At 39.8% G+C, this 18,320-nt stretch overlaps 1 protein-coding gene across 1 annotated transcript in view; it reads left to right on the top strand.

The window, feature by feature from the left end:
* The window catches only part of SYK (spleen associated tyrosine kinase), an 84,956-nt gene that overhangs the window by 58,562 nt on the left and 8,074 nt on the right, over positions 1-18,320 (top strand). The window contains exons 7-13 of the mRNA XM_074995060.1: positions 636-704; positions 10,926-11,010; positions 12,458-12,635; positions 13,960-14,169; positions 14,790-14,979; positions 15,668-15,808; positions 16,602-16,714. Of these exons, the coding sequence (XP_074851161.1) occupies positions 636-704; positions 10,926-11,010; positions 12,458-12,635; positions 13,960-14,169; positions 14,790-14,979; positions 15,668-15,808; positions 16,602-16,714 (986 nt within the window). The remainder of the gene's footprint in view (positions 1-635; positions 705-10,925; positions 11,011-12,457; positions 12,636-13,959; positions 14,170-14,789; positions 14,980-15,667; positions 15,809-16,601; positions 16,715-18,320) is intronic.

Below are 18,320 nucleotides of genomic sequence, written 5' to 3'. Positions count from 1 at the left end.
CCAAAGTATTCTTCAAATCTTTGTATTAATCGTAATATATTAATCTTAATATATTATAGATGGACTATTATCTACTTTCCCATTGCTCAATCCTGTTTATTTAGGGGTAAGAATTTCACAGTAGTAGTGGAAGAAGTTTACTGTGTGAATGACTGGGAAAGAAGTATATCTTTGATTTATAATTGTAGTCAAACTTGCCTTTTTGGATCTCTGCAAAGCATGGTGTAGTTGCCAACTTTGAAAATTCCATGCAATATGAAGGACTACATTTTGCTGCACATGCATGAAACCTCACTAAAATTAGTGGGATTGCAAGTGTGTAACTGGAACAGAATTTCTCCAAATAATGCTAGTAACAGTTATGTTTTTCTCCTTTATGTTGGCATATAATGGTTTCTAAAGGAGAGATTTAAGGGGGGAGAGAGTGATATGGTTTAAGAAAAATCTGTTGGAGCATTTACATGCTGCTTTTGAATATTGTTTTATACTGCATAATAATTTAAAGTATACTTAGAGGCACAGAATATGAGGCAAGTTCTAGAAGATTGTTCTTGTAAAAGTACATATGTTTATAACTTACCTTGAGAAATATTCCTGACACATTTTACTGTTCCTCTTTGACATACGGTTTCTAGACTTGGTCAACAGGTGGAATTATCTCAAGACTCAAATCGTACACCTTTCCAAAGCCTGGCAGCAAAAAGGTGCATAATACAGTCTTTGTAGGTTTTTTGAATGAGTGAAAGGACTTGATCACACTTGGCTAACCTCGCTTCATTTTTGGCTTGCTGATACTAAACATGTGCCTGGCTACTTACAATTTCTTTGTGTAGGTTTGATAATCTTTTTGTTTATAATCCTTGCTTTATCTAATCACAAAAAATATGCACAAATGTGGTCTTGCTTAATTGATTAAACCAGTACCTAATCTTTAGCAGTAATAAAACTTTTGTTTAGTAGTTTTAAATAACTTATTCCTCATATCCAGAAATGTTAGTGCTATTATCAGTATGCTGGAGATATAATATTAGAGACATATGTTTTTTAAAATAGTGAGCTATACAAGTACAGAACAACTATTAGTTGTCAGAAAATTGGCTTGTTTTGCGTATTAGTGAATACACCAAAATGCTCCTGCAGAACTGACATGCACAGATCATATTGTTATCTATTCAGCTTGATCACACATTGTGCAAGAGCAGAATTTTGTAAGAATAAGCACAAGGTAAAAGTGATAAGTAAATAGCAAGTGTTAGAGAACTCAGTCCTGCATGAAAGTGAATACTCTTGCTATGGCCAACAAATTACCACTGCACAGTGATAGGTATAGAGTCAAAGTCTCACGCACATACCTAACAGCTTCACTGCATGTTGAAAATAACACTTAAGTCCTTTCTTCACCCATACAACACCCTTTTCTATCCTATGTTCTTGACAGTTAAGAAGCAGATACAAAAGATGCTTGCAATTTACTCCAGGTCAGCATGGAGAGCTATAACTGTGCTTAGTGCTTATCTTATAGTTGTTTGTCATGCTGGAGCACAGCCTTTACTCTCTTCTGGGCACCAAGAGGACATGCAGTGGACGGTCCTGTTTAAATGCTCCATTTGCATGCATGTGTGCTTATGGTGTGTGCCCAGAGTTTATGGACGTAAAATATAATGCTCAGCTGAAAATGTAGCCATGATGTTGAATATGTGGAGCATGGACATTTTTGTTTGATTACACTGTTGTTGATTAACAGACCCTGGAGGTGTGAATTCTTGCCAAGTTTAGATGTAATAGCTTCTACCTAATCCTCTAGTATCAGATTTGGAATTGAAGCCTACCCCATATTGTGTATCCACATCACAAAAAGCAGACTGCCTCTGTAAGAGAATTTATAAGGCTTCACAGCTCTTCCCGTTTCTTTCCCAAACATACCAATATCACATACGTGTACTCTAGGCCGAAGCTCAGCCAACTAACCCTCCTCTAGACTCCAGTCTCTTTTGGATGCAGACGAGTGCCCACACCCACCGTATCAGAGGGTCCTAGAGATGGATTGTTAGAATACTGGCAACACCATAGCTCTTTTGTCTTTGATACTTGCCACTCCCACCCCCTTCCATCCTCCCCAACAGGCTCACATGCACAATGGCTTATAGGGGACATAGAATAGAACTCTGGGGAGAGCATTGTCAAGAAAAAATAGTCACTAGATGTCACTGTGTCTATATGCGTTCAGCGACAAAAGACTGTAGCTAACCAACAGCATCCTTACCTGTTCCTTCTTCAGCAGCCAGCACATCTCCTCATCGGTAGTATCGCAGGTGGCTTAAGATACCATCATTGATGCCTATCCATTAATTTAAGCTGACTATTAACCTACCCATCCAATACATTAATGGTGTTTTATTCTCTTATATTTCATAGAAAATTCTGTGTCTAAGATTTTAAGAAGGAGATTTTGAAAAGGCAGAAATGGGAGTCAGATGCAACCAGCTTCCATTGCTTATAATGGAAGCTGGGCAAATAATTCCTATTTCTGCCTTTGAAAATTTCTCCTTAAAATGTCTTTTTGCATGCAGTCCCTTAAGAGGCAAAATGCATTCTTGTTTTGCCACATTTTATTCTTTCAGAACTTGACATTCTAGCACCAAAAGCTAATACATAGCAGTTCGGGAATTCTTCTCACTCTTTCAAATTAACAAATTGACCACCCAGAATCAAACTACCTTGTGTGATCTAGGCTGGAAATGTGGACTGTTTCAGGGAATTTACAGCTCTCTTCACTATGGAAATATCATAGAATCATAGAATACTAAGACTGGAAGGGACCTCGAGAGGCCATCGAGTCCAGCCCCCTGCCCTAATGGCAGGACCAAGTACTGTCTAAAACATCCCTGATAGGCATCAATCTAACCTGTTCTTAAATATCTCCAACGATGGAGATTCCACAACCTCCCTTGGCAATTTATTCCACTGTTTGACCACCCTGACAGTTAGGAACCTTTTCCTAATGTCCAACCTAAACCTCCCTTGCTGCAGTTTGAGTCCGTTGCATCTTGTTCTGTCCTCAGAGGCCAAGAAGAACAAGTTTTCTCCCGCCTCCTTATGACACTCTTTTAGATACGTGAAAACCCACTATCATGTCGCCCCTCAGTCTTCTCTTTTCCAAACTAAACAAGCCAATTCTTTCAGCAGCCTTTCTTCGTAGGTCACATTCTCTAGACCTTTAGTCATTCTTGTCACTCTTTTCTGGACCCTCTCTAATTTCTCCACATCTTTCTTGAACTGCAGTTCCCAGAACTGGACACAATACTCCAACTGAGGCCTAACCAGCACAGAGTAGAGCGGAAGAATGACTTCTTGTGTCTTGTTTGCAATACACTTCTTAATGCATCCCAGAATCACGTTTGCTTTTTTTGCAACAGCACCACGGTGTTGACTCATATTTAGCTTGTGGTCCACTATAACCCCTAGATCCCTTTCTGCTGTAGTCATTCCTAGACAGTCTCTCCCATTCTGTATATGTGAAACTGATTGTTCCTTCCCAAGTGGAGAACTTTGCATTTGTCCATATTAAACTTCATCCTGTTTACCTCAGCCCATTTCTCCAATTTATCCAGATTATTTTGAATTATGACCCTGTCCTCCAAAGCAGTTGCAGCCCCTCCCAGCTTGGTATCATCTGCAAACATAATAAGTGTACTTTCTATGCCAATATCTAAATCGTTGATGAAGATATTGAACAGAATCAGTTCTAAAACAAACCCCTGTGGAACACCACTTGTTATACTTTTCCAGCAGTATTCAGAACCATTAAGAACTACTCTCTGAGTACGTATCAGAGAGGTAGCCATGTTAGTCTGTAGCTTCAAGAACAACAAGAAGTCTCGTGGCACCTTTTTGACTAACAGATATTTTAGAGCATAAGCTTTCGTGGGCAAAGACCTGCTTCATCAGATGCATGGGGCGGGGGGTTTCAGAGGGGTATTTAAAGAGTGGGGTCCCAGTAAGAGGGAGGGCCAGAGCTGACAAGGTCTATTCAGCAAGGTGGAAATGGCCCAGTATCAACAGTACTTAGCGAAAGAGGAAAAAACAAGTCAGATCAGAGAGGGGCATATGAGCCTTTGTCAGAGTCTAATGGGGACAAAGGCTCATATGCCCCTCTCTGATCTGACTTGTTTTTTCCTCTTTCGCTAAGTACTGTTGATACTGGGCCATTTCCACGTTGCTGAATAGACCTTGTCAGCTCTGTCCCTCCCTCTTACTGGGACCCCACTCTTTAAATACCCCCTGAAACCACACACACCCCACCACTCATGCATCTGATGAAGTGGGTCTTTGTCCACAAAAGCTTATGCTCCAAAATATCTGTTAGTCTGTAAGGTGCCAGAAGACTTCTTGTTGTTCTCTGAGTACGGTTATTCAGCCAGTTATGCACCCACCTTATAGTAGCCTCATCTAAATTGTATTTGACTAGTTATTTTATAAGAATATCGGACAAGACTGTATCAAATGCTTTACTAAGTCTAGGTGTACCACATCTACCACTTCTCCCCTATCCACAAGGCTCATTATCCTATCAAAGAAAGCTATCAGATTGGTTTGACATGATTTGTTCTTTACAAATCCATGCTGGCTGTTCCCTATCACCTTACCACCTTCCAAGGGCTTGCAGATGATTTCTTTAATTACCTGCTCCATTATCTTTCCTGGCACAGAAGTTAAGCTGACTGGCCTATAGTTTCCTGGGTTATTCTTATTCCCCTTTTTATAGATGGGCACTATATTTGCACTGTTCCAGTCTTCTGGAATCTCTCCTGTCTCCCATGATTTTCCAAAGATCATAGATAAAGGCTCAGATTCTTCCTCTATCAGCTCCTTGAGTAAAGAGCAGTACTTGCTTTGTGGTATCAGATAGAGAAGATCTCTAAACTACCTCCCTTTCAATGCTATAATAGATTTACTAGTATGTTCTGTAGTATACTTTTAAAAGTTACATACACACACATTTCATAAAGCTGAAAAGGACCTTGAGAGAGGTCATCAGGTCCACTCCCCTGCCCTCTCAGCAGGCCCAAGCAGCCTCCATTACATATTTTTTTAATCTATTTGCCCCAGACTCCTAAATTGACTCCTCAAGGATTGTACTCAAACCCCTGGGTTTACAAGGCCAATGCTCAAATGTTCTAAATCATACTTCCACTGACTCCCTTGGAAGACTGTTCCCCAGAGGAATACATCTGCTGTGAGAGAGCTTTTTCTCCTGGTTAAATTTTCCCTTCATGCCATAACTTTTAATGATCCCAGTTTGGTCCTGCATTGATAGAAAATTATGGAATCTAGCAGAATGACCATACATCGATCTAAAACTCTAGATGCTACCACAAGACCAATATAACCACATTAATTACTGTAGTCCAATCTCATGCATTCTATGACAGTGGAAGGTAAATACAGTGGAACAAGGAGATAGAATTAAATAAGACTTTTGTCGTCTCCAAAAGGTGCAGGACATCGGCCCCAAATATACAAAGTGAATGACAGTAAAGACAGCCCTTTCTTGTGGTACATATGGATTGCAACAGAGAGAAAGCCGTCCTAGTCTATATACTATCAAAACAAAAAAGCAGTCAAGTAGCACTTTAAAGACTAACAAAATAATTTATTAGGTGAGCTTTCGTGTGATAGACCCACTTCATCAGATCATAGCCATATGGATTGCAGAATCGCATTTTGTGAAGCTCTTGTGCAGCAAAATGAAGGCTGGTGGCTTCAGTACAGTATCTTACCAAATAGTGGGATTTGTGAAAACAACTGCAGTCCTATTGTGCACATATTTGTAAAGAAAGCCTGGTATTTTTAGGAAGTTGGAGGTGTCTTCTAAAACTTAATTTGATAGCCATTTTAACCTTACGTGTCTGAGTCCTCAATAATGCAAGTTTCATGATAACACAAAATTATAACTCATGCTCAAAAATTAACATACTGAGCTGGAGTTCAAAGTTTATTCAGATTTGATTAATTAGGAAGATTATTATTTCTCCTTATTTACAGCCAGAATTTTCCAGAATGTTCATTTTAAATGTTTAAATATAGGTCATGTTTGATTTTATATCTTAATGGCAAACCAAAATGCTGCCTGATAGCTTATTCACTGACTCAAAATAGGCAGTTAGAAAATTCCTTTAGACAAAAGAAGTCAAAAATCACCAGGCAAAAAGTATTATTTAAATCAACTAGTGCCATCTAGTGGGGATTAAAATATCTTCAGCAATGCCAGGTGTTTGTTTTGGTGGTAAGGTTTGAGTGCTAAACCACTGGATTTTGGATTATGAATATTAGTAAAAGAGACAGAATACTTTCAAATATAACTTTGGATCAGGTACAAGTTAGAATATTTTATCAAAAATCAAAGAAACCATCTACTTCACTGGTTGCCTGAATTAAAGTAATAAAACAGTAAAACAAATCAAAAGCCTTAGATATCTTTTGAATATTCATTTCAGCACCTCATTAGTATTCTTCGATTAGGCCATTAGCATGGCCATTTCAAAGTTTTTCGTAAGTGTAGACACGGCCCAAATGTCTGGGAATTTGCCACTCCTCCCCTCTGATATGGAGGCTTGTCAGGTGCATGGTCAGATCAGCTCTTTTTTTCTGGGGAAATCTGCTAGCAGAGGATACCTGGTGAGTCATAATTAAAATGGATGCTTTACAACAGTCATAATGCTCTAAAGTATGCCAAATTGACCACAGAATGAGACCCAAAATCAGGGAGCTGCAAATAGCTCCGTTGTGTCTTGTTGATATCGGTCACATCTATGAAATTTGCCTCAAGTTCTTCAAAAGTGGTTGCAGAGGTCACATTCCCAAATATCACCAAGAGCTGATTTATTTGACCCTTGTTAGTAATGTTTGTGTTTGGTTACTGATGACAGTAACCCAGAAGAATATGTGTCTTATGAAAGGTGGTAGAGTAGAATTACTCTTTGGTCTTTCATAACTTTACTTCTTTATGATTTAGGCTTATATTACTATCAAGCATGTATTTGGCCCATAGTTTAAAACAGCAAGTTCCAGTCCAGTAGAAATTCTGAACTTGTCATTTTTAAGCCCTTTCCTTATTTATATTCCATTTCTCCTGAGCTTCTGTGAGAATGAGGAATGAGGAAAAAATGGTGCATGAAATCTTTGCTCTTCTAACAAGCAAAGAGGTCTGCTGAATTTAGCAGCAGCAGTAACTCCCTGTTATGTAAGCACAGTAATTGTATGTGCTCTAGAGAACATTCAGCCATCATGAAAAGAAATAAAATGAGACTATCCTGCTATGTTTGCTATCTGGGAGGCACAGCAATGGCAAAAGGGCTTTACTTAATCATGAATACAGAGAAAGTTTCCTGCATAGGCTTTTAAAATAAACCTCATGGAACATTTCAAGGCATTGGGTTCACAACTTGGCTTGCTCAGCATACTCGTACAATTCCAGGTACTTTTGCTGTGAGACTGGGCACACTCAACTCCCATTGAACAACTTCCAGGTATAAGTTGTAGGCATGACTGATCCCCAGACAGTTTGACAGACCCACGCAACTTTAGTTAAATGTTGTGGGTTGTTTTTTTTTTGTTTTGTTTTGTTTTTGTTTGGTTTTGCTAAGTACCAACTCCTATGTAAACAGCACAAATGAGAGCTATTTTTTTAAAATCCTTATCGTTTATCTGAAACTGAAGAACACATCTCTGCTATGTATTTCAAAACTCGTCATGTCCAACTTTGCTGCAAATGCTGCACTGCCAAAAGAAGACTCATCCTTCCCAAATAACCACCTCCTGGGCATTTACCCCACTTTGTTCATCTTTGATGACTTTTTTTGACTGGATCATTTATGACCCGTTGTAACTGACAGTAGAGGGAACACAGGAAGAAATTAAGACTGATCTTACATGCTCTGATGCTCTCTCACTAAATCAACAAAACAGCCTCTTTCCAATTTCTTTCACTTCACCTTTCCCCAGATCTCCCATTTTCCATCTTTTTTATAAACATTTCTTTCAAGCTCCTTTTTACCTTGGGCTCACATGATTTCATTTTTTCTATCTGGGTTCCCCATTCCTCTTCCTAGCCTTACAGCCCATTCCTTCCTGTTCTCCCATAGACATGGGGGTTGCAGCTCTTTCTCATAGCCTGTCTGCTTCCCAATCTCTTGCTCCCTTGCATAGGCTCCTAGAGCACAATATTTTAGGTAAATAGTTAAAATGTTTCACCAAGAGCAAGTCAAGGTCTATCATGTCTACTGATAACCCCATATCCACAAAGCCAGTTAGCTCATCACAGATGGCAATTAGGTTGGTCAGGCATGATTTGCCCTTGGTGAGTCCATGTTGAGTAGTCCTGATCACCTTCCTCTCTTCCAAGTGTTTCAAAATGGATTCCTGGAAGATCAGCTCCATGATATTTTTCTAGGGACTGAGGCAAGATTGACGGGTCTGTAGTTTCCCAGATCTTCTTTCTTCCCCATTTTTTCAAGGTGAGCAATGCATTTGCTTTTTTCCAGTCATCTGGGACCTCCTCCAATTGCCGTGAGGTTTCAAAGATAATGGCCAACAGCTCTTCAATAATATCAGTCAGCTCTCTCAGCAACCTTGGGTGTGCTAGATATGGTCCAAGAGTCTTGTGCATGTGCAGCTTTTCTAAATAGTCCTTAACCTGTTCTTTCACAACTGGGAGCTGCTCACCTCCTGTGATGTGTGCTGCTTAGTGCAACAGTCTGAGACCTGACCTTGTCCATGAAAACTGAGACCAAAAAAAGAGCATTGAGTGCTTCAGCTTTTTACAAGTTGTCTGTCACCATGTTGCCTTCCCCATTCAGTAACAGTCCGAAAATTTCCCTGATCATCATCTTTTTACTAACATACCTATAAAAATTCTTCTTGTTATCCTTCACATCCCTTGCTAGCTACAATTCCAATTGTGTTTCGGCCTTCCTGATTCCACCGTGCATGCTCGAGCAATGTGTTTGTATTCTTCTCTAGTCATTTGTCCAAGTTTCCACTTCTTTTAAGTTCCTTCTGTGTTTAAGGTTACCAAAATTTTCTCTGTTAAGCCAAGTAGGTTCTTGCCATATTTGCTATCTCTTCTGTACATTCGGGTGGTTTCTTCCTGTGTCCTCACAAAAAGCTTCTTTAAAACACAGCCAGCTCTCCTGGACTCCTTTCCCCCCCTCATATTACCATCCTGGGAATCCTGCCTATCAGTTCCCTCAGGAAATCAGAGTCTGCTTTTTCTGAAGTTCAGGGTCTGTATTCTGCTACTTGTCTTTCTCCTTTTGTCAAGCTCCTGAACTCAACCATTTCATGATCACTGCTTCCGAAGATGCCCTCTACTTCTACTCTCTACCAAATCTTGCTTGTTTGTGAGCAGCACATCAAGAGGATCATGACCCTTATGCCTTAATTCCCGAATTTTTCAAGGACTAACTTGGCCTGAGACCTGAAGTTGAGGTCAGAAAAGAGCCACACATGTGGTCTTATACCATGTTTGTGGTTTTACAATTCTGGAGCTGGACAAGGAGCAGTTTGACCTCAGTCAAAGCAGCTTCAGGAATGCTCTACTTAATGCTTGTTTCCATATGGCCTGAAGAAGTGCAGAGGAAAACTATTGACCCACTATACCAGGGCAATGGCACAAATGAACCCTGGTGGACTTCAGGAGCTCAAGCTAGCCCATTAATTGGAGCTTGCTCTATAATTTCATATAGTGAAATCTTTTCTGTGTACCAGATTAAGCAAAATTATTTCTTTTCATCTTAGTGGGAAATATCTCCAGAGTGGTGGCGTTTTTTTTTTTTTTTTTTACTAAATGCTATATCTGAGAGGTATAAAAGAGTGTACCCAATAATAGATCTGACATCCTTAATAGTTCTGACATTTCTTGGTGTTTAAGTATTTATAGTTGAGTAACACACTTCTAAGAATGTGAATTCCATCCAGCGTCATCTTTCATATTATTATTGCTCCAAACATCAGTTACAACCTTTTAAGAGAATGGAAGAAATCTAGGGCTCAACTGCAAGGTAATTATTTATGGCTCTTGGATGCTGAAGCTGGTTGTATGACAGTCCTAGCATAGATTTAGAGCAGCCTAAGGTTTTATCTAATCTAGGTTGGCTGCATAAGGCCCTGTAGGGTCATCTCACAGCCAAGGATCACTGAAGTACTCCAGCCATATTCTCTCTCTGCCCTAGCACTCCCCAACAGCAAAGTGTGCAGAGGGGGTGGCATAACTGCCTCTACATATGCTGGAGACTCCTTCACCCCCCCAACCCTGCATCAATTTCTGGCCCCTTTGTGCAATCAGACAAGCACAAAGGGGCCTGAAAAGAGCAGAGAATCTGACCCATAATTTTTGATTGCTTGCAAGTATTAAAGTCATCTGTCTTTGTTTCCCTCAAAATAGTGGACTTGGAGCCATTCTGCAATCTATGCACTGACAATAGGTACAGATTTTTGTGCTCAGAGTTTCTGTATGGGCTGCATTTGGAGATTTAATTAGAGGGTTAAAATTTAGGGGGTTAAAAAAATAAAGAAAATACTGAAGTCTTCGAGTGTTACTCTGACATATGATTTGAAACCTGCATATAAATTAAAGTGACCACAGAATAAGATTTGTGCATGTCTTATTAAACGTAATTCTCTCAGAATCAATGCTCTGAAATATTTGTAGCATCTTGTTATGCTTTAGCAGCATATGTTTTATTTGGCCTGCATATTGACTCAAGCAATAACCTGAAGAATGAGATAAGCTTGGTTTGATCCCTTTCTTAATCTCTAATTCTCCACCTACATCTTTCTAGCATTCATTATGCCATAATACTCTAAAAATGCATTTAAAATGCCATTTCTTAAGTAAACTGAAAACTTTCATTTGTGTGCTGCAGTTACATCCTCACCCTCCTGATGACGCAGCATCTTTTAATCCTTATGTGTTGCAAAGGACCAGAGCTCTAACGGGAGCTGAGAAAGGTAAGCCGAAATACGTTATGATAACATCAAAGCCTTTACCTTCCCCTGCCAGTAATAATTACCCCCAAGCCCAGGTACAGAGACAAGGGTAAACTTGACTTACACAACTATATGTTTTTTACTGCTTGGTAGCTACTATTGCAACAGCAGTCCCCACAGCTCAAGTTTGGTAGCAGAGAACAATACGGATCAGTGTCTGTAAAAAGAGGCCCATAATCCTTCCTTCCTTCTCTCCCTTTCCCATGGCTCCCTAACACAGAACCTGAGGTTGTACAGAACCCCACTAAATTGTTAGCTATTGTCCCATGAGCAGCAGCACATTGATACGGCATCCTGGTCAGAGAAACTGATATAATAGAAATAACAGCTTGTGGGTAATTTAGAGATATCTTATTTCCCTCCACCCCTTCCTTTTTGGGCAGGAATAGCACAGAGCTCACTGCTAGTCTAATGCTCTTGAGAACTCAGACAAATGTGTTTGTTCAGCTGGACAAAGAGGAGCTCTGGTGCCTCTGGAACCTGCAGCTTAAGTTTCCCAGCAGGGTCCTGCACATACCTGCAGTACCAACTTTGGAAAAGAGTGCAGAATAATCCCCTGTACCCCACCATACACACCTCCAAACACTGAGACATCAGGTTGTAGAGATGCAAGTGGTCGCTGAATTTGGTTTTCAAAATCTTCATCACCAGCCATGATGTAAGAGAAAGAGAGCCTAACTGGGATCTGTGGATGGTTGAATCAGACCTGGCAATTAGGAAAGCATCGTGTTCCTTTTAAACAGTGGAAAATTAGATCTGGAAATCATTCCAAGAATAAACAAAGAAGTCCGTGATGGCAGTTTTTCCAGAGTCCATTTTCAGAATAGCACTGTGCTTTTAAGTTCATGGCTGTGGATATTGATGCTGAATGGAAAGAGTAAGGGCATATAAATAAGATGTTGCCGTATAAGTGAACTTTTCCCAGGATTACATGATCTATCAGAGTACAAGCACAGGCTAATGGTTACAATCACATGCAAAACAGAATACATCCACAAATGCTATCTTGGGAAGGCGTCACTTATTTGTAATATTCTATTTCTTTTTCAAGTACCCGGCGCTGCCAAAAAAAAAATTCCACATGGTTTTTCCAACAAGGACAATGTTGGTAGTGATGGCAACCACTTCACTTTCCACTGCTGGTGGTAGTGAGACAGGAAAATGAATTGATAAAATGATGAAGTAGGTTCCCCATTCTGTCCTTCCCATCGCTTTCCAGTGTGAGAAGTGCCTTGTGTATATGAAGCTATCAGTAGCTGGGCTTTTTTAAAGCAAACAAAACTAATAAAACAAAATCAAAGGTGTGACTGTTCTGATAACCTACATTGTGACAGTAGGTCATGGCAAGAACTGCCATAACACACATAGTTCTTGTAATTGGATAACTTGTTTATTGGTTGAAATACAGGAGATCAGAAGGAAGCCTTGCCCATGGACACAGAAGTCTATGAAAGTCCATATGCAGATCCAGAGGAGATAAAGCCAAAAAATGTCCATCTAGACAGAAAACTGCTGAATCTGGAGGAAGGAGAACTTGGCTCTGGTAACTTTGGTACTGTAAAGAAAGGGTTCTATATGATGAAAAAGTAAGTTTTTGCTACCATTTCATTTAGTGTGACAGAATGTTTTATATACAGAAACTGAGGATGAAATTCTCACACATTTCTCCCTCTGTATCCAAATATAGAAGCTTCATGTACTCCTCAGCCATTATTTTAGCCCATACAGTGGAAAAGTCATGAAGTTATGATCAGGGGCTATAGATTGTGGTATCTTGTGGTTCCTAGCTTCCTTTCATGATGCTTATGACCTAGTCCCCTCAGTGCTCCCAGCCCAGTCACTGCAGGCTCCCCATGGGATTTAACTAGCGAAAAGAATCGTATGCAAACTTTGCACAGCATGATGAATTTCAGTTGAAATAAGTATAGTGAATATCCGTTTCATGAGCCTTAATGTATGTTGTCAGGAAGTTCTTTGAATACCGTTTTGAAATCAATGGAGTCTCTATAACCGGAGCAGCTATAAGCAAAGATTCTGTGTGTACTAATAAAAATGCAACCGCCTCAATTTTCATTCTGTTTTGTACTGAAATACTAGCAGCTGCTAATTGAAATATACAGATGGTATGTGTAAGAACTGTCAGTTTCTAGAGTGGGAGGTGTTTCTTGTCCTTAAGTAAGGCTTTTGTAGGTTGGGTTGTAAGGTGAGCTCATGGCCTCCTTCTGGTGTTAACAAGGTGATGCTGAATATTTCTCGAGCCATGCTGAACAGAGTCCTCATTCCATGTTTGCTAATCTAGTTCTATCATGACAGATCACCACTATTCTCCAGATGATGACTTTCCCATTCAGTTGCAAGTTCTTTAAGTTACAGCAGTCTCCCCGGCTGCCCTATCACCCACACTGCTGACGAGTGTCTCTGCAGAGTGTTGCATAGTCCTACCTTGCCCCCAACATACCAGTCCCACCCACCCACAACAGCTTGTACCAGGGCTGAGGAAGGGGTCCTATGGAAGGCAGATGCCTGCACCATGGGAATTCTCCCCAGCCAGACACAGAGCTTTCAGGGCCCTTTCATGCTTCTCCCGGCCTTTTACCCCAGTGAAAGGAAGGCAGAGTGGGAGTGAGGATCTTGCCCAGTGTGTTTTGACGTTGCACACATTTTTCTATGGTTTCTTCGATTTTGTCTTTCTTTGAGCTGTCTTCAACTGCTGTAAGAGAGGCTCTTATACTTTTTTGCCTTTCCGTGCCAAAAAGAATTCAAAAGTCCCAATTGTATCACCATGTCTAATCTTTGCTATAAGTCTAGAAGTGTGAATGTCCATGTATGGTAACACTTGAGAAGTTTATGTGTACGTGCAAGTTAACATTTTTGTTGCAAGTTGTCCCACAATTGGACTCACTTTTATAGGGGTGCCAAGCCAGTAGCTGTGAAAATTCTGAAGAATGAGAACAATGATCCAACCATAAAAGATGAATTGCTGAGAGAAGCAAATGTAATGCAGCAGCTGGATAACCCATATATAGTCCGAATGATAGGCATATGTGAAGCTGAGTCTTGGATGTTAGTAATGGAGATGGCAGCACTTGGACCATTGAACAAATTTTTGCAGAAAAACCGGTATGTTTGCCTTGAGGATGGTTTTTATAAGGTTTTATCAAAAAAAGCAAAAGACAAAAACAAAAAAGGACGAAGATGAGGTGTTGTTTTTTCAGAAAATTTGCACCAATGAAAGTAGGCTCTTTTCTTCAATCTACACAGGGTGGCGGGAGGGGCAGTCAATGTTCCCACTAATCTTTTCCATCCATGTGCACAATAAATGTTTATGGGCACTGAGGCACGTGTCTATGTACACCACCAGTAGAAGCAAAAAATGGAGCTGTGGGTTCTCTGCTAATCAGCTGGTCAGCATTTGACTCTCTCCTGACTGGCCTCAAAAGCACACAGCTTACAGGGAACATGCTTTACTGTAAGACTCTTATGTATTGAACATTTTCTGATAAAACTGCCACACTTTCCAGATGTCCCCTAGTCGGTAGCCTGTTGTGAGCATGCCACTGTTATTTTTGTTCAAGAGGTACTTCGTCATCTGTTCTAATTAAAGTTTTTTATTATAATATAAATGAACAAGATGACCCACATGATGTGGGGAAGGTGATTTAATTAATTTGTACTGTGGCACCATTAAAAGTCATGAAAATGAACTACTGACCGCTTACCAACCCAATTATGACTTTCAGATATATCAAGGAAAAGAATATAACAGAGCTGGTGCATCAGGTGTCCATGGGGATGAAATACTTGGAAGAAAACAATTTTGTACACAGGGATTTGGCTGCAAGAAATGTTTTGCTAGTTACTCAACATTACGCCAAAATTAGTGACTTTGGGCTGTCCAAAGCTCTAGCTTCTGATGAGAATTATTACAAGGTAAGACTGGTATAATGTATCTAATTTTGATGATGATGATGTTTTTATGGAATGATTTTCAGCTGAACTAGAGTTACTCTAAAAGTCAAAATACAGAACATTTTCTATTGTTTTGGTGTCTTCAAGTAGGTAACTAAAGCAAAGGAATGTCTTACTAGACTGGATAGATCTGTTTGGGATAAAAAATTCCATGGAATTTTTTTAACTATTTTTTCACAGAGGGGGGAAAAAAGGGGTCCAGGGAGATTTTCAGCTAAAAAGAGTTTTTAGCAAGTATGAGCCTCAGGTTAAGCTAGTATATCTCATGTTGTATGAATGAGACTTGACGTGAAAAACCTTTATTTTTGAAAGGGCAACATATCGATTGAATGTTAAATATAAAACCTGCAAAAGATACTGCTAAAAACATAACCAAAATCATTTGCAGGCAAATTTATGTTTACTGTCATAGTTACGGTATTTCTATACTTAGAACATTGAGTGTGGAATACTGCGATTAGCACAGTAACATCTCTCCAGATGCTACTGCAAAATGACTCTTTATGACAAACATGCATCTATTTTGTGTGTCTATAAACAGTTTGATGGCATTTGTTTACATATTGTCAGTCAACATGGCATATTTGAATATTGGTGCTGTTTATAATTGTGTCCCACTTACTGCTTTTTCTTTTGTGGCTTATTTTAGGCACAAAGTCATGGGAAATGGCCAGTCAAGTGGTATGCTCCAGAATGCATGAATTTCTACAAATTTTCTAGCAAAAGTGATGTTTGGAGCTTTGGGGTTTTAATGTGGGAAGCTTTTTCCTATGGGCAAAAACCATATAAGGTGAGTATTTTTCTCCAGTTAAGTTGGTAAAAAGTAATACTCTCACACCTGCGTATCCACTAGCTACATTTTCCAGCACCAAACAATTGTTTCATGCCAAGGTCATCCCCAGCAACCCATTTGTGGAAACTTGGTGGAGCAAATGAATAATAGTGTGGCTCAGAAGTTTGCTGTGTCTGCATGTCTCATATTCTCAGTGGCCGCGTCTACACTAGCCCCAAACTTCGAAATGGCCATGTAAATGGCCATTTTGAAGTTTAGTAATGAAGTGCTGAAATACATATTCAGCGCCTCATTAGCATGCAGGTGGCCGCGGCACTTCAAAATTGACGTGGCTTGCCGCCACGCAGCTCGTCCCGACTGGGCTCCTTTTTGAAAGGACCCTGCCTACTTCGAAGTCCCCTTATTTCCATCTGCTCACAGGAATAAGGGGACTTTGAAGCAGGTGGGGTCCTTTCGAAAAGGAGCCCAGTCGGGACGAGCTGCGTGGCGGCAAGCCACGTCAATTTTGAAGTCCCCTTATTTCCATCTGCTCACAGGAATAAGGGGACTTTGAAGCAGGTGGGGTCCTTTCGAAAAGGAGCCCCGTCGGGGCGAGCTGCGTCAATTTTGAAGTGCCGTGGCCGCCCGCATACTAATGAGGCGCTGAATATGTATTTCAGCGCTTCATTAGTAAACTTCAAAATGGCCATTTACATGGCCATTTTGAAGTTTGGTGCTAGTGTAGGCACAGCCAGTGAGAGAGTGGATGATGATCTCTATTTGCAACTGAGGCTTTCTCTTTCTGTTTTAGGGAATGAAAGGAAGTGAGGTTGCCCAGATGATTGAAAGAGGAGACCGAATGGAATGTCCTGAGGCTTGTCCAGCTGAGGTCTATGACTTGATGAAACTGTGTTGGACGTATAAGTAAGTACAAAGTGACATTTTACACCCGACAATGATGTTTCTTAGACTGCTTAGCTAATGTGTATAAAGAAAACAAAAGACATTTCAGCTGATGTTTTAAGTAAAAAAAAAAAAAAATAAGCTTCCAACTTCAGGCAGTCCATCATGCTTTCAAACAACAAAATGCTGTGGTATAAGTATACGCTTACCATCTATCAACCAAACAAACAATTTATTCAATTCCAAATGTGATATTTTTCACGCTGCTTACAAAAGTAAGGCCTAAAAATGTTCTGGAAAAAAATACTGTTTCATCAATCAGAATTGTTTATGGGCAAATTTCTCTTGCTATTTTAACAGATTTTTTTGTTCTGTTTCAATTTTTTTTAAAGAAAAACATTTCCAGCTTTCAGATGCTTTCCCTCTTTCCCCATCCAATACAATAAAATGACTGAAGTCTGCATTTCTCCTACATTTTATTCCACCCCCTCACCCTTTCAAAACACCCTCAACTTAGAAAAAGTTAGTAAGGAGGGGGGAAAGGAAGGGAAAACCTCTCTAACTTTTAAATATTGAAGTTTTGAAAATTTACAGAATGTCTGAGTATGTTTCATGTTTCTGCTGTATAGTTTTTCCACATTTGAATTATGAAAATTTAAAGCACAAAATCCCACCCCTAACTGGGCATTCCTTTTGTCGCACTGTGTGATAAATGGTTGCAAATTAGATACGTGAAATATTAAATATTTTACTTTGGGGGAAATTTTTAAAAAAAAAATACTTCATTTAAAATCCCATGAAATGGAAACATGCAAAATATTTCCTTTTTTTCCCCCCATATATGTTGTCTATCTCATAAAATATCAGACAGAGCGGTGGACTTCAACAGCTATTCAGTCTTTTGGCGTCTTCAAATTTAAACTCAAATTGCCATTCAAATTTATGCTTTTGAAGCTTCAAAATCAGTCCCGGTGAGAAGCTGGATTCCTAAGCACTTACTACAAATTGCTGCAAAACACTACAGAGATAGTATTATGGGCATCCCTGGTACATTTCAAAAAGATGACAATCTTCTACATATGAAAGCAATGGGACAAACTCTGTTTTCATTTATATTGGCATAATTCAGGAGAAGTTCCTTTCATTTTGTGTCAGTAAAGCCACGTCTACGCTAACCTGCCACTTCGAAAGAGCAGGCACCACTTTGAAGTAGTGCGCGGCATGTCTACGCATGCTGTGCACTACATCAAAGATGAAATCGGCATTAGACACCACAGACCAGAAAATAGGAATAGGGCGCCACTTCGACGTCCAACTTCGAAAAAGGACATGTAGGTGCTCCGTGTCCCACTACTTGGAAAGAAATAGAGAGGAAGCCGTGCTAGTCTATACACTATCAAAACAAAAAGCAGTCAAGTAGCACTTTAAAGACTAGCAAAATAGTTTATTAGGTGAGCTTTCGTGGGACAGACCCACTTCTTCAGACCATAGCCAGACCAGAACAGACTCAATATTTAAGACACAGAGAACCAATAACAGTAAGCAAGGAGGACAAATCAGAAAAAGATAATCAAGGTGAGCAAATCAGAGAGTGGAGGGGTGCGGGGGAAGGTCAAGAATTAGATTG

Source organism: Carettochelys insculpta, chromosome 5 (assembly GCF_033958435.1).
Source record: "Carettochelys insculpta isolate YL-2023 chromosome 5, ASM3395843v1, whole genome shotgun sequence".
NCBI lineage: Eukaryota > Metazoa > Chordata > Testudines > Carettochelyidae > Carettochelys > Carettochelys insculpta.
This window is presented reverse-complemented; position numbering and strand designations above follow the sequence as displayed.